Genomic DNA, 17,103 nt, shown 5'->3' on the forward strand with positions numbered 1-17,103 from the left:
AGTGAAATTAAAAACAAAAGCAGAACACAAAACTACTGGTATTCATGATTACAACCATATGAATGAAAAAAGCAGAAACTGGCAGGAAATGCACCCAAATTAAGCTAACAGTTGTGTCAATGTGCTGAGATCAATGTTTTCTCCATTTTCTAATTTTCTTTAAGTGTGATTATTTTAAGAGATTAAAATTATAAAGGCCTCTGGGTGGCTCAGTCAACTGTGTCCAACTCTTGGTTTCGGCTCAGATCATGATCTTGGGGTTGGGAGACTGAGCCCCATCCATGTCAGGCTCCATATTCAGCAGAGAGTCTGCTTGAGAGATTGTCTCTCTCCCTTCGTCCTTCCCACTACTTGTGCACACTCTCTAAAATCAACCAACCAATCTTTTTGGGTTTTTTTAAAGATTTTTTAAAATTTATTCGACACAGAGAGATCATAAGTTAGCAGAGAGGAAGGCAGAGAGAAAGGGGGAAGCAGTCTCTCCGCCGAGCAGAAAGCCCAATGTGGAACTCGATCCCAGGACCCTGAGATCATGACCTGAGCTGAAGGCAGAGGCTCAACCCACTGAGCCACCCAGGCAACCTGACCAATCAATCTTTTTTTTAAAAAAGGAAAGAAATATTATGTAATTTCTCTTCATTTCTGAACAACTGTAAGAGGTATTATCCCAACCTCATAGACAAGAAAAATCAAGTGGCTTACCCTTTTATAAAGGCAAGTCAAAATTTATAGTAAAATGGAGCCTTTCCACTGAAGAAATGATTAAAAGCTCAGTTATAAAATTTATAATTATTCCCTGAAAGTACTACTTATAGTACCACATAACTCTACTAGCACCTACTTTAAAAAAGGAAAAGGGGAGGGATGTCTGGGTGGCTCAGTTGGTTAAGTGTTTGCCTTTGGCTCAGGTCGTGAACCTGGGATCCTGGCATCGAGCCCTGCAGTGGGTTCCCTGCTCAGCAAGGAGCCTGTTTCTCCCTTCTCCCTCAACCCATGCTAGTGCTCTCTCTCAAATAAATATAATCTTAAAAATAAAAAAATAAACAAGAGGAGAAGGGGAGCTCTTTATTAAAACAACAAAGTACTTCTAACATCCTTTCAACACATGGACCATAGCATGTAAATCTACTGAATTCCTAGGAGAGTCAAGAGTTGAGATGACCCTATTTGATATTCATCATATCAAATATGTGTTCATTTAGTTCTATAACCACCCAATGAGGTGTCAGGTAACTATTATGAAGTAGCTATTATTATCCCATTTTACTGATAAGAAAACAAAATTTAAGTCCAAGAATCACATTCAAAAGGCACAGATTATTCAATTTATTGCCCATCACCAAATATGTAGAGTATATACAAACCCAAGTAATATTTACCATCTGATAGAGGAGTAGGGATCAGAAAGAAATAAGCAAAAAGAGGAAAAATGGTGAAATCTGTATTAAGTTAGAACTTTGCCAGATACAGATCTCTGGTTCCTGGAAAAATCATAAAATAACTGTAATAAAGGGCATCAGCTACAGACCTAATAACCAATGACAAGACTGGAATTCAGACCATGAGGAGTATGACCAAGACTGCTAATCTTTTTTTTTTTTTTTAAGATTTTATTTATTTATTTGACAGAGAGAAATCACAAGCAGGCAGAGAGACAGGCAGAGAGAGAGAGAAGAGGAAGCAGGCTCTCCACTGAGCAGAGAGCCCGACTCGGGGCTCAATCCCAGGACCCCAGGATCACCGCCCACGCCGAAGGCAGAGGCTTTAACCCATGGAGCCACCCGGACGCCCCATCTGCTGATCTATTTAGAAGCTTTGGTGAGTGAGTCTCTAAAAAAGAAAATGCTGGGGTGCCTGGGTGGCTCAGTCAGTTGAGCATCTGCCTTCGGCTCAGGTCATGGTCCTGGGGTCCTGGAACTGAGCCCTGCATCAGGCTCTCTGCTCGGTGGAAAGTCTGTTTCTTCTTCTCCCTCTGCCTGCTGTTCGGCCTACTTGTACCCTCTCTCTCTCTGTCAAGTAAGTAAAAAATAAATAAGTGAAGAGAGAAGAAAATGCTATGAAGTAAGCTCAAGTCACAGGCACAAAACATGAACGGCAGGATGACAAACATTCCTGCCTGCCACTCTGCCTTGTTGTGCGCTCCCGCTTGCATGCTCCCGCTCTCTCTCTCTCTCTCTCTGACAAATAAATAAATAAAATCTTTTTTTTTTTTTAAAGATTTTATTTATTTATTTGACAGACAGAGATCACAAGTAGGCAGAGAGGCAGGCAGAGAGGAGGAAGCAGGATCCCTGCTGAGCAGAGAGCCCGATGCGGGACTTGATCCCAGGACCCTGAGATCATGACCTGAGCCGAAGGCAGCGGCTTAATCCACTGAGCCACCCAGGCGCCCAATAAATAAAATCTTTAAAAAAAAAAAAAAAAAAGGAAAGAAATTTCCTGGTTAAAAGCCTCCTGAAAGCAACCTTCCCTATATTCCTGATTGGGTTCAGTCCCCTCAAAAGCCAATAGCAGAGGGACGCCTGGGTGGTTCACTTGGTTGGGCGGCTGCCTTTGGCTCGAGTCATGATCCCAGCATCCTGGGACAGAGTCACACATAGGGCTCCTTGCTCGGCAGGGAGCCTGCTTCTCCCTCTGCCTCTGCTGCCACTCTGCCTGCCTGTGCTCACTCACTCGCTCTCTCTCTGGCAAATAAATAAAATCTTTAAAAAAAAAAAAAAAAAAAAGCCAATATCAGACTCTAAGTAGCCACATGGCCCTGGTTACCTCTTTTCAGTTTCAGTGCTTTGTTACCTCCTTTAAGCTTATTTTAATTATTCAAACTCTTTTTTTTTTTTTTTTAAGATTTTATTTATTTATTTGACAGACAGAGATCACAAGTAGGCAGAGAGGCAGGCAGAGAGAGAGAGAGGGAAGCAGGCTTCCTGCGAAGCAGGGAGCCTGATGCGGGGCTCGATCCCAGGACCCTGAGATCATGACCCGAGCCGAAGGCAGCAGCCCAAACCACTGAGCCACTCAGGCGCCCCATATTATTCAAACTCTTCTTGATGCTCAGTGTAACTTAAGTCACTTTCTTCTTCATACCCTAATAAGTCTTTAAAGAAATCAATTTAAAGCAGAAATTTATTGGGGGGCCTGGGTGGCTCAGTGGGTTAAAGCCTCTGCCTTCGGCTCAGGTCATGATCCCAGGGTCCTGGGATTGAGCCCCACATCGGGCTCTCTGCTCAGCAGGGAGCCTGCTTCCTCCTCTCTGCCTGCTTGTGATCTCTGTCTGTCAAATAAATAAAATCTTTAAAAAAAAAAAAAAAGCAGAAATTTATTAACCTTTGGCTTCAACAATGTGTAAATCTTCTGAAAGGCAGACCACCCAATAATCCAGTTGCTTTCCACAAATGTACAAACTGACATTTAACAAATTAGGATATTCATTGCCTTGGAATTGGCCTTTAAGTAAAATAAGCAGCTTTAAACACATAAAAATTCAAAAGAAAAGAAGTCTTCTTTATTTGGCAATTTCACTGGGCTTATACACAAAAGAACAGAAATTTAGGGTCTTATCTGATATATTTGCACACCTGTGTTCACAGCAACATTATTCACAGCAGCCAAAAGGGGAAAGCAACCGTACTATCCATCAATAGATAGATGAATAAACACAATGTGGTATACAGATACAATGGAATATTATTATTCAACCTTAAAAAGGAAGGAAATTGTGTTGCATGTTATAACATGGATGAACACCGAGGACACTATGCTAACTAAAGAACCCAGTCAAAAAGGTCAAACACTATAAAAAGTCCCTAGAATAATCAAATTCACAGAGACACACAGAATGTTTTTTGCCAGACGTTGGGGTAAAAGGGAGGAATGAGGGATTGCTGTTTAATGTGTAGAGTTTAAGTTTTATAAGAGTTCTGGGGATTAGGTGCCTAACAATACAAATGTACTTAACACTACTAAAGTGTATACTTTAAAATGTATAATTTTGGGGCACCTGGGTGGCTCAGTGGGTTAAAGCCTCTGCCTTCGGCTCAGGTCATGATCCCAGGGTCCTGGGATCGAGGCCTGCATCGGGCTCTCTGCTCAGTGGGGAGCCTGCTTCCTACTCTCTCTCTGCCTGCCTCTCTGTCTACCTGTGATCTGTCAAATAAATAAATAAAATCTTTAAAATGTATAATTTTATGTGAAAACTATAAATTTCATGTTATTTTATTACAATTAAAAAAAAAAAATCTTCTCTATGTCCCAAAACAATCCTAGGGTTAAAAACCCTTTTACCTTTCAACTATCACATTATCCATCATTTTCAACAACACTTGGCAGGGTGAGAAGTCACCCATGACAAATAGCACTTTTTAAGTACCTAATGCTGCTTAATGACAGGTGTGTTGTCCAAAATAATTAGCTTTTAAAAAGCAATAGCCTTAACTCTCCTCTGGAACTGGTTAGTGATCTCAGTTTCCCTTCATTAAGTTTTTGACAGCTCAATGTCCTCACATCTGTCATTGTTTGGAAAACTAATTCCAAGAATATAAATTGCATCAAGGATTAGGCAACAAATTTATTCTGGTCGATGGGACAGATCTGAAGCCATCTGTTTTCTAATCAAAAACCATATTTGAATCAGTTTTGTTCCACCATGGTACCATGCCAATGGGAGCAATACAATCATACAGTATTTTCCTCCTTTCTATCCAGGAATACAAGAAACACAAATCAATTAAAAGCCTAAGAATATCCTCAGAAACAGGGTTTTTACAGCCTGTGGAATCTGCAACCTTTTCCACTTTTATCTGTTTATTCTTCAGACTACTGTGAATACATTTCCTCTAAGTGACATGGTTTATTTTAGAATTACACAGGAAGAAAACAGTCCCGTGTTGTAATAACTAACTTACCTTAATCTTTTTTTAAGTTGTAAACTGTCATGGATGATCCTTTTAACAAACTCTAATTCACCTCCTTCTGCCATGATTTCTGTGATACCTCCTGTATTTACGGAACTAGGTGGAGGTCTCCGGGGATTTCGGGAGTTTACTCCCTGCACAAAAACAATGACATCTGGTGAAAAATTTGTACACTTTGACTCTAATCTAGTTCTAAGTAAGAATGATTAGATGTAATTTAGTTTCCAAATATTATGCTAAATCTAGGATTTAAAAATCATATAGCCATTGCAATATTATATTTTAAGCAACTGCATTCCTACTAATATTCCTCCCCAGGATCCTTTTCACCTTCCATCTTTGTGATTTAATATATAAAAACTTCACCATTTTTATGTAACCTAATATGTCATTTTTTAATGTTCTGTCTTGGTATTATACACAGAAAATATTGTACCCGAAGATTATAAAAATATTTACTTATGTTTTCTTCTAGTACTCTTAAGGTCTCACTTTTTAAAATTAAATATTTAATCCCCTCCTACCTCAAATCATATTAAAAAATTAACAAAGATCTAGACAAAAAAGTTAAAATCATGATTATTTTCAAAAACACAGGAGTAAATCTTTCTGACCTTGAATTACACAATGGTTTCTTTCTTTTTTTTTTGTTTAAAAGATTTTATTTATTTATTTGACAGAGAGAGAGACCACAAGTAGGCAGAGAGGCAGGCAGAGAGTGGGGGTGGGGGAGAAGCAGGCTCCCCACTGAGCAGAGAGCCTGATGCGGGGCTCGATCCCAGGACACTGGGATCATGACCTAAGCTGATGGCAGAGGCTTTAACCCACTGAGCCACCCAGGCGCCCCTAGGTTTCTTAGAGAATGGTTTCTTTTTTTTTTTTTTAAAGATTTTATTTATTTATTTGAAATATATATAGAGAGAGAAATCACAAGTAGGCAGAGAGGCAGGCAGAGAAAGGGAGAAGCGGACTCCCCGCTGAGCAGAGAGAGCCCGATGCAGGCCTCGATCCCAGGACCCTGAGATCATGACCTGAGCCAATGGCAGAGGCTTAACCCACTGAGCCACCCAGGCGCCCCTTAGAGAATGGTTTCTTAGAGAAACTGTACTCCTTGAAATTTAACTTTTAGGCTGTGAAGGATAGCAAGAAAAGTGAAAAGATGAGGTGTCTGGGTGAGTCAGTGGGTTAAGCACCTGCCTTCAGACCAGGTAACGATCCCAGGGTCCTGGGATTGAGCCCTGAGTCAGCCTTCTTCTCCCTCTTCTCCCTCTCCTTCTGATCAACTCCCCCACAACCCCCCATGCTTGTGCTCTCGCTATCACTCTCTCTCGCAAATAAATAAATTTAAAAAAAAAAAAGTGAAAAGACAACCCACAGGAGAAAATATTTGCAAATAATAAATCTAATAAGGGACTTGTGTCTAGAATACATAAAGAATTCTTACAATAATAATAAAGAGAAAAATAATCCAATTTTTAAATGGGTAAAGGATTTCTTGAAAGAAGATACAAAAATTGCCAATAAGCACATAAAAAGATGTTCAATATAATTAAACATCAGAAAAATAAACATCAAAACCAAGATGAGATACCACTTCAGACCCACTAGGATGGCTATAATCAAGACGACATATAACAACAAGTGTTGACAAGCATGTGGAAAAACTGGAAACTGGAACCCTCATACACTGCTGCCAGTGGAATGAAAAATGATGCACCCACTTTGGAAAACAGTATGGCAGTTCCTCAAACAACTGAACAGAGTGACCATTTGACCCAATAATTCCACTCCTAGGTATATACCAGGGAGGCATGTCTACATAAACATCTGTATACAAATGCTCTCATTAGCATTATTCATAATAGCCAAAAAGTAAAGTAACCCAAACATCCATCAATGAATGAATGGATAAGAAAATGTGGTATTTCTATACAATGGCATATTATCTGGCAATAAAAAGAAACCAAGTACTGATACATGCTACAGTATGGATGAACCTTAGTAAAAAAAGACCACATATTGTATGATTCCATTTACATGAAATGTCCAAACAGGCGAATCCATAAAGACAGAAAGTAGACTGGTGCTTACCTAGGACTTTAGGAGCTGTGGGAAACAGAGTAACTGCTAATGGGGATGCGGGCCGGGAAGGGGAGTGATGAAAATGATCTAAAATGGATTGTGATGGGGTGCCCAGGTGGCTCAGTGGGTTGAAGCCTCTGCCTTCGGCTCAGGTCATGATCCCAGGGTCCTGGGGTCGAGCCCCACATCGGGCTCTCTGCTCAGCGGGGAGCCTGCTTCCTTCTCTCTCTCTGCCTGCCTCTCTGTCTACTTGTGATCTCTCTTTGTCAAATAAATAAAATGTTTAAAAAAAAAATAAAATGGATTGTGATGATAGTTGCACAACTCTTTGAATATACTAAGAATAATTACATTCTACCCTTTAAGTGGGTGAGTTGTACGGCATGTGACTCAACAAAAGTGAAACGAAAAGGAATGTATTTCTTCATCTGGATTCTGGTTCCACAGGAGGGCTCACTTTGTTAAATCCAATTTACACTTATGGCACAGGTACTTTTATACATCTATCTTCATATATACATAAACTACACTGCTGCTGGATTTCTCAGATGTTTAAGCCAATAAATTTCCTTTATTAAGTCAATATGAACTGAGTCCTCAGGTGCTTGATACCAGAAGCATCCTGATGTAGCTTCCAAAATAAAGGTTATTCTTTGCTCTTATCTTTGCAAACATCAACAACTTAAATAGTCAATTATCTCTCTTTTTTAAAAAAGATTTTGTTTATTTATTTGAGAAAAAGGACAAGCAGGGGGAGTAGCAGAGGGAGAAGGAGAAGCAGGTTCCTCACTGAGCAGGGAGACTAATATGGGGCTCGATCCCAGGATCCTGGGATCATGACCTAAGCCAAAGACAGAGGTTTAACCGATTGGAACCCAGGCACCCCTATAAATAGTCATTTGTCTTAAAGCAGAAGGTACTTTACCTTGGCTTCCAACTGATTGGCAAAAAAGGGAGGGTTGCACATGCAAAAATCATAGATTATCTCAGATTCTTCTTTAAGAGCATCCATCAAGAGTGTCTTCTGTGGTACTTTTACCACTAGGAGAAAAAACAGGAACTGTTAACAACTATTAAAGCTGTGGTACTTTTCAAGTATGACCACAGATTCTGTGACACTAATTCCTTCAATAGGTGGAGTTTAATTTCCCTCTCCTTGATACAGGCTGTACTCAGTGACTCACTTTTACTGAAACGACTGAATATGAAGTGAAAGGATATCACTTCTGAGGCTAGGTCATAAAAGAAGAGTGGCTTCTTCCTTATCCTATTTTATTAATTACTTGCACTAAGAGAAGCCAGCTGACACACTCAAAGGTTGCTCATGTAGCCTAGAGGAGAGATCCATGTGAATGACTCAAGCTTCTTACCTATGGCCAAGTTGTATGAACCATTCTGGAAGTTGTATGAACCATTCTGGAAGCAAATCAATCCCTCAGATGACTGCAGACTCACCAAACTGAACCAGAACCACCCAAGTAGGCTATCTATCAGTTCACACAATCTATGAGATAATTACTTGTTTAAAGTTGCTAGATTTTGGAGTAATTTGTAACACAGAAATGAAGAACTGAAAAACACATAAACAATGTTAGCATCTCCCCTTATAATGATATGCTTAACACTAGTAAGAGAAGCCTAGATCTTCCATAAAGAGACATCAATTCTCTTTAATTAAAAAAAAAAAAAAGAAAAAAATGAACAGATCTTCAAATATACAGTAAGCACAAAATTAAAAGTAACTAGTCACTAAGGGGACTTGATTGTCTGTGGCATAGTTCCATGTACTGAAATAAAAAAGATGGTATACTTTAATCAACAGCAGAGTTTCCCTTATAAAATCTTGGTGACAGGGCACCTGGGGGGCTCAGTCGGTTAACCATCTGACTCTTGGTTTCAGCTCAGGTCATGATTCCAGGGTAGGGAGAATGAGCCCCACACTAGTTCCCCACTCAGCGGGGAGTCAGCTTCTCTCCCTCTCCTTCTGCCCCTCCCTCCGCTCATACTCTCTCTCTCTCTAAAATTTAAAAAAATAAAATCTTGGTGACTAGGTTACTTCATATACAGTTGCTTTCCATTATTTGTGGTAGTTATGTTCTATAAAGTCACCATGAACACTGAATTGGAACCAATGGCTCCTAAGAGAAATGGTAAGGTTAGGTAACTGTCAGCCTCTGGTCAAACATTCTCCACAACTGATCAATATGTAATTTTACTTTAGGTGTATTTCTACTTATTTATTTATAACACCTCATTTAATATACACCGCTAATTCATTAATACCAAAATGATGGCCCACAATACTAGATCATGTCTGAATGAAGCTTATCTAACACATGTATTTTCCCTGTAAGGTTCGTCACATTCTTCATATTTTGAAGGAACACCTACTAGATAGCACTTAAGCACTATGTGTAGGGGCCATTTTAAACAGCAAAATCATCAAGAAAAAGCACAAAAATGCAAAAAAAGTGACATCAAATTGACTATGACAAGGACACTTGCTTACAATAGAGAGCTAAAACAAAAGGGCAGAGGAGCATCACCGTGTTCAATTTCAGCTGAGACCATGTGTGTTGGAGGACTCAAATTTTTTGCCACTCTGTACATGCCTATAAATGACCATAAAAGTACCTCAAGTATTGATTTGGGGGTTAAACATAACCCCAACCAGGCAAATTCACAAATACAGAATCCACAAATTATGAGTGACTGTATTTACCAACCGTATTTCCTTCTGAGTTAAGCTACAAACCACATAGTGTAGTATTTCTTTTTCTGTTCTACTTGTTTCATTTATTTTCTTTCTTCCAAGATTTTACTTAAATTCAAGTTACAACTAACATGTAAGTGTAGAATTAGTTTCAGGAGTAGAATTTAATGATTCATCACACTTACATGTAACACCCAGTGCTCATAATATCCAGGGCCCTCCTTAATCCCCATCACCTATTTAGCCCATCCCCCACCGAACTCCCCTCCAGCAACCCTCAGTTTGTTTTATATTGTTAGAGGAGTCTCTTATGGTTTGCCTCCTCTTCTGTTTTATATTATTTTATTTTTCCTTCCAAAATGTGCCATATTTTTTTAAATTACCAAAGTCTGTATATTAAAGCAAAAAATGAAATGTATTCAATTATAACGATAGATTAATAAACACTGCTTGAAAGGGATATTTATTCTGTAGAGCTAACCTTTTATAAGATCAGATAAATTATTCTGTTCCACATTTTTCTTTGCATAGTTGAAGCACATGTCATCTACTTCTGTTGCAAGGAAATACCAGCCATTTAATGTTGTTCCAAGTAAAGGATAGATGCAGGATGCTCCAGTACCTAGTAAAACAAAAATATAAAACATGTTACCCACACCAGAGGGAGATGTGAGAAGAACAAGGAAAACACCATTCTTCCTTCTTAGAATTCTTAAAACCTCGTCTGGTACCTGATTACATACATACTACAGCTGCTGGGTTCTCTAATCATTTCACGTATGGCAGTCTTACCTCCTAACTGGATTCAAATTTCTTAGAGGACAAAAACTTTGCTATCCTCTTCTTTTATATGTTGTATGTAAAATGAAGTGTGCAAAACTAGCTGGTGATCAAGGACTACAGGACTAATTAACCAAAAATTACCAAAACAAGTTTACTTTAGAAAATTTTTCATTTTAAAATCTCACACAAAATTCAATCTTCTTAAATTGAAATCAAAGCTTAAAATAGATCAATGTATATCCCATTCCCCAAAAGCAGAAAAAAATACAGAAGGGTATAAAATTGTTAGGATTATTTAAATGACCAATTCCCCCACATATCCCCACATATCTATAAACTGTTACTTAAAGGAAATCAGAAGTTCAAAACAAAACTAAACTAAACTAAAAACAACAACAACAACAACAAAAACAGCTAAAGAGAGAATTCATTTCTTAGATGTGATGACATGGAAGACATCTGCTCCAGATCTAAAACATCAATCACTGGCTTGCCCCACCATAGTTTCAAGGGAGACATTCAAAGGCAAATGTTCCAGGCAAAAATCACTCTTGACAACTATGGTTTGGTCCTACTTGTATATAGATCCCCCAACCATGGACTGGACTATATACTAACAACAAATAACTACGTTTATGACCACTGACTAATCTTGGCCAATTAAGATCCAAAGCACATATTCGAGAGAAGAAAAGTCAGTGATTCTCCTAAAGGCCTGGAGTAGTCAGCACCTACCACCCACTCCAGGCCTGCCTTCCCATACCACATCTCAGTGCCACTCTAGTCTTCTAAGGATTTGGCAAGAAGAGATGAGGTCTAGAGATACATACTCCTCACCCAAAGGAAACCCGGGGTCATCATACTGCTTTTTCATCAAGTATTCTGAACAGACTGATAAGAGACAGGACAGTGACAGCCCTATGACAGTCACCATGATTGTTATACTTCCCATCATGTTTACTTATAGCATCCTGGCTCTGAGGCTACTGGGCAAACACCTCCTTGGGGATATATGAGGCAGTGAAGGAACGGGTGAAAAGGGAACTCAAGCTCCTCTCAGAGGCCACAATTATTTAGTCCCTGCTTGCCATTCTGGTAAGCCAAAGTCATTCGAAGTCATTCAGAGTTAGAAAGAAGCTCTGTAGGAAAAAATATCTGGACCGGATACCAGGCCCTTGATTCTCATACAACTGCCTTTCTTTTCATACTTCAATTCAAATCATTTAAGGGCGCCTGGGTGGCTCAGTGGGTTAGGCCGCTTCCTTCGGCTCAGGTCATGATCCCAGGGTCCTGGGATCGAGCCCCGCATCGGGCTCTTTGCTCAGCAGGGAGCCTGCTTCCCTCTATCTCTCTCTGCCTACCTCTCCATCTACTTGTGATTTCTCTCTGTCAAATAAATAAATAATATCTTTATTTAAAAAAAAAATCATTTAAAAGCAAAGAGCAAAAAAGAAAAAATACTTTCCTTCCACTGCCTACAGATCAGGTACCTCCAGGGTAATAAATACAGGTAAAGGACCTGTCCTCTACAGCCCCCAGCAAAGAATCAAATTTCTCAATTCTTAAGACCAAGAAGACTTAAATTCTAACATCCTAGTCCCCTCAGAAAGCTGAATAACATTTTTAATTGGATACTAATCCTTGTAATGATAAATAAAAATGGAAAGTGTATAATCATAGAATTAGAGCAAAATGATGGAGTCTGGGGGAAGAATTTATATAAAACCCTAATTAGAATAAATGTGATTTCAGCAAGGGTGCCCCTTGTGAAGAGCTAAAATCCATTAACCTCCTATATCCCCAAGTGTTATTTTAGACAGTTTGGGGCATAATTAAAATAAATTAGTACCAAATATGCTCTTACTTTTTAAGCTTTCTATAACCCATCAGCCAATCTTTTGCTGCGAACATAGAAGTGCAGAGCCTCTGCTAAACCCCTCATTTTTATATAGTACTTAGCTCATACAGGGTGTTCAGAATTTTGAATGTTGAAAGAATGATGTATTTATCCATGAATATTCAACAAATTATTTGCTGAACACCTACTATGTGCCAGAAACTCTGCTGGAGGTAGGGGTGGGGCGCCTGGGTGGTTCAGTTGGTTAAGCAAACTGCCTTTGGCTCAGATCATGATCCCAGGGGTCCTGTGATCGAGCCCCGTGTCAGGCTCCTTATTCAGCAGGAAGTCTGCTTCTCCTCTGCCTGCTGTATTCCCCTGTTTGTGCCCACTCTCTCTCTCTGACAAATAAATAAAATCTTAAAAAAAAAACAAACGAATTCTGCAGACCATGAGAGGTGACAGTGACTTGGACTGAGATGGTGACACTGGAGATAGAGAGAAGTATATGATTTTAAAAATATATTTTTTAAAGATTTATAGATTTATTTATTTGTCAGAGAGACAGACAGAAAGACAGACACACAGACAGAAGGCACAAGCAGGGGGAGCAGCAAGCAGACGTAGAAGCAGGCTCCCTGCTGAGCAAGGAGCCCAAACAGAACTCAGTCCCAGGACCCTTAGATCATGACCTGAGCCGAAGCAAGATGCTTAAGCAAGATGCTTAACCAACTGAGCCACCCAGGTGCCCCAAGAAATATTTAAGAGACCAACCAAAAGGAAATGATGACAGATATTCTCAGTGAGAATGGGGAGGTGTATCAAGGAGTATCAAGAATGAAAGGTGGACTGTGGTGTACTCAGTGTAATAAGGAACGAAGAAAGAGGACCAAGATCAAAAAGAAAAGAATATGAGTCTGGTCGTAGACACGGCAAAGTCTGAAATGTTCTTGAGATATGCGTATTTCTGACACTGGGGACTAGTAGGCAGAATACATAAATTTGTGGGTTATTTGCACGGAGGTGGAAAATAGTCATAAATGTGGATGAAATTGCCTAGAGTTAGGATGCTAAGAAAAGGGCTAAAGACAGGCACCTGGGGGCACTTAATGCTCTCTGGCTCTCTCAAATAAACAAATAAAATCTTAGGGGGAGGGGCGCTGGGTGGCTCAGTGGGTTAAAGCCTCTGCCTTTGGCTCAGGTCATGATCCCACGGTCCTGGGACCGAGCCCCGCATCGGGCTCTTTGCTCAGCAGGGAGCCTGCTTCCTCCCCTCTCTCTCTGCCTGCCTCTCTGCCTACTTGTAATCTCTGTCTGTCAAATAAAATAAATAAAATCTTTAAAAAAAAAAAAAATCTTAGGGGAAAAAAAAAAAGAGGGGCACCTGGGTGGCTCAGTGGATTAAAGCCTCTGCCTTCAGCTCAGGTCACGATCCCGGGTCCTGGGATGTAGCCCCACACATCAGGCTCTCTGCTCTGCAGGGACCCTGCTTCCCCCTCTCTCTGTCTCTGTCTGCCTCTCTGACTACTTGTGATCTCTGGTTGTCAAATAAATAAATAAAATCTTTAAAAAAATTAAAAAGAAAGAAAGAAAAAGAAAACAAAAGAAAAGGGCTAAAGGCCGACGTTCCCAACATCTAATGGCCATGTACAGGAAAGTAAGCTCAAAGGGGAGAAGAGTGACTAGAATAGAGAAAAGAAAACCAGAAAAAGTCCACAGGGGAGCCAATAAATGACCCCAACAGGCCATTTATTTATTTATTTATTTATTTTTAAAGATTTTATTTATTTATTTGAGGGCAGAGATCACAAGTAGGCAGAGAGGCAGGCAGAGAGAGAGGAGGAAGCAGGCTCCCCGCTGAGCAGAGAGCCCCACATGGGGCTAGATCCCAGGACCCTGGGATCATGACCGGAGCCGAAGGCAGAGGCTTTAACCCACTGAGCCACCCAGGTGCCCTGAACAGGCCATTTATGAGGGGGATGGAAAAATACTTACTAAAAATGCATGCAAATGTCAAAAATTAAACATTTACTACTATCTAGAAAGTGTCTTTCCTATAAATTAACTCTATTATGATTAGAAATAGAGCCACATAACTTTTTTCCCATAAAGGATTAGTAAAGGCCAAAGGATTAAAAAATTTACTTAGCCCTATCAAATTAACACACTACCTATTTATAATTACAAAACATACCCTAGCTACATTTCCTTTTATATTTCCATTTAATCTCTCAAATGAATAAACCAGACAGCCTTTTCTACTTTAATAGTTTACAATTAAGAGAACATCTTAAAATTAATGACTTTTTTCCTCTTTAATTTTAGATTAAATGCCAATTAAATGATTAATAAAAATCCAAGAGATTTCTGGAAGTATTTAGCCCACATGATCTTTTATCAAATGGCCATCATTACAATATCTCAATATGTGGACTACTATACTAACACCAAATAATTCAGAGTAAAAATAATGTCCAAAAGAGGGGCACCTAGGTGGCTCAGTGGGTTAAAGCCTCTGCCTTTGGCTCAGGTCATGATCCCAGGGTCCTGGGATCGAGCCCCGCATCAGGCTCTCTACTCTGCAGGGAGCCTGCTTCCTCCTCTCTCTCTCTCTCTCTCTCTCTCTGCCTGCCTCTCTGCCTACTTGTGGTCTCTGTCTTTCAAATAAATAAATAAAATCTTTAAAAAAAAATAATAATGTCCAAAAGATTCAGACATCAATATGATAATCTGAAAACCTAAGAAAACAAGAGTCTCATTTGCGTTCTGCACCATTACACCCTTGCTCCCTGTTTGGTGCTAAAAATCCCTTCTCAAGAGAAATAAATGGCAGAAAAGCCCAAGTGTAGCAAATAAGAACAGTAGTATCTGTAAGTCAGCCTTTTTCACACAAATATCCAGAAGAGAAGTTTACAAAGAAACTGACTTTGCAAAATTAATGGAACTTATGCTTAGCTAAAAAAGAATTTAAAGGATGCCTGGGTGGCTCAGCTGGTTAAGCATCTGCCTTTGGGGCAGATCACGATCCCAAGGTCCTGGGATTGAGTCTCGTTTCAGGCTCCCTGCTCAGTAGGGAGTCTGCGTCTCCCTCTGCCCCTGGCCCCCTGGCCCCCTGGCCCTTGCTTGCTTTCTTTCTCTCTGACAAATAAATAAAATCTTAAAAAAAAAAAAAAAAGAATTGGGGTGCCTGGGTGGCTCTGTAGATTAAGCCTCTGCTTTCAGCTTTGGTCATGATCTCAGGGTCCTGAGATCAAGCCCCACATCAGGCTCTCTGCTCAGTGGGGAGCCTGCTTCCACCTCTTCCTCTGCTTGTTCTCTGCCTACTTGTGATTTCTCTCTCTCTCTCTCTGTGTGTGTCAAATAAATAAATAAATAAAATCTTAAAAAAAAAAAAAAAAAGAACTTAAAACTATATAGAATTTAAAACCATATATACCTATGTCAATTCCTCTTCGGAGAGTACTTTTGTCAGAGTCCTGATGACCAATCAGATCTTCTACCCAATGAATGTAGTTGAGTCTCAAGGGAACTGTAGGAATCAGTCTTTCCAATGGAATATCAATAGAAAGTCCAAAATCTTCCTTTAGGAGAGTACAGGTCAGAGCTCTGACTGCTTCAGGGTCTTTAAAATTAAGACTGAGGAGTGGAGAAAAAGAACACTGATTAGTAAGATTCACTATGCTACACAAACTATGGCAGCCAGACAATATCAACACCTGTTTGAATTTTCTAGACCATATATAAATGGCTATATAGAACGTTTGGGGCAATGAAAAACACATATGGGTGTTTACAGAGACACAGTATATGAAAGGCAGTACAAATTTCCACTGACAACACTGCATTTTCCCACAAGGACACGGAGGACAGGAATGCCTCTGTTCCAATTCCTGCCCAATCATCTCCTTACTTAGTTATAGGACTTTGGACAAGTTTTTTAACCTCCATGAGACTGTTTCCTCAGCTGTAAAATGGGGATAATAATACCTCTATCATAGTATTGCTATGAGATAATCTGAGAAAATGTATAAATATATAAAATACATATGTATTATATATGTATAATACATATATATTATATATATACACATGTATGTATATATATTATATATATATAATGCCTAGTACATAGTAACTATTATACAAACGCTGGCTATTTTTACTATTATCATTAACATCATTTGACTTCAGCACTTTTTAAAAATCACATTTAAAAGTGGAAAGCAGTATAAAATGCTTAATAGTGAAAATAGGTTAAGATATTAGATATTACAAGTAACAATTTTTTTTTTTTTAAAGATTTTATTTATTTATTTGACAGAGAGAAATCACAAGTAGACGGAGAGGCAGGCAGAGAGAGAGAGGGAAGCAGGCTCTCTGCTGAGCAGAGAGCCCGATGCGGGACTCGATCCCAGGACTCCGAGGTCATTACCTGAGCCGAAGGCAGCGGCTCAACCCACTGAGCCACCCAGGCGCCCCACAAGTAACAATTTTTAAATACAACAATTTTAGGCAGCTTTACTGAGGTATAATTTGCATAAAATTCATAAGTATACAATTCAACAGTTTTTATTATAATAAGAGTTGGGCAACCATCACAGCAATCCAATTATAGAACACTTCCATCATCCCAAAAACAACACCTCATGGCCATTTGCAAGCCATTCCTTATTTCCACTGTCAGCTCTAGGCAAACATTAACATACTTTCTGTCTCCACAGATTTCCTTCTTGTGGACATTTCATCTAAATCAAATCATAAAATATGTGGTCTTCATG

General features: G+C 39.4%; 1 protein-coding gene across 1 annotated transcript in view; it reads right to left on the reverse strand.

Annotated features, from left to right (window-relative positions):
- Positions 1–17,103, reverse strand: part of METTL16 (methyltransferase 16, RNA N6-adenosine) — a 75,989-nt gene that overhangs the window by 28,935 nt on the left and 29,951 nt on the right. Inside the window, exons 3-6 of the mRNA XM_059147904.1 lie at positions 15,762–15,961; positions 10,187–10,327; positions 7,918–8,033; positions 4,902–5,044 (exon numbers count right to left, since the gene is read on the reverse strand). Coding sequence (XP_059003887.1) covers positions 4,902–5,044; positions 7,918–8,033; positions 10,187–10,327; positions 15,762–15,961 — 600 coding nt within the window. The remainder of the gene's footprint in view (positions 1–4,901; positions 5,045–7,917; positions 8,034–10,186; positions 10,328–15,761; positions 15,962–17,103) is intronic.

The sequence above is a fragment of the Mustela lutreola genome, chromosome 15 (genome assembly GCF_030435805.1).
Source record: "Mustela lutreola isolate mMusLut2 chromosome 15, mMusLut2.pri, whole genome shotgun sequence".
In the NCBI taxonomy this organism is placed as follows: domain Eukaryota; kingdom Metazoa; phylum Chordata; class Mammalia; order Carnivora; family Mustelidae; genus Mustela; species Mustela lutreola.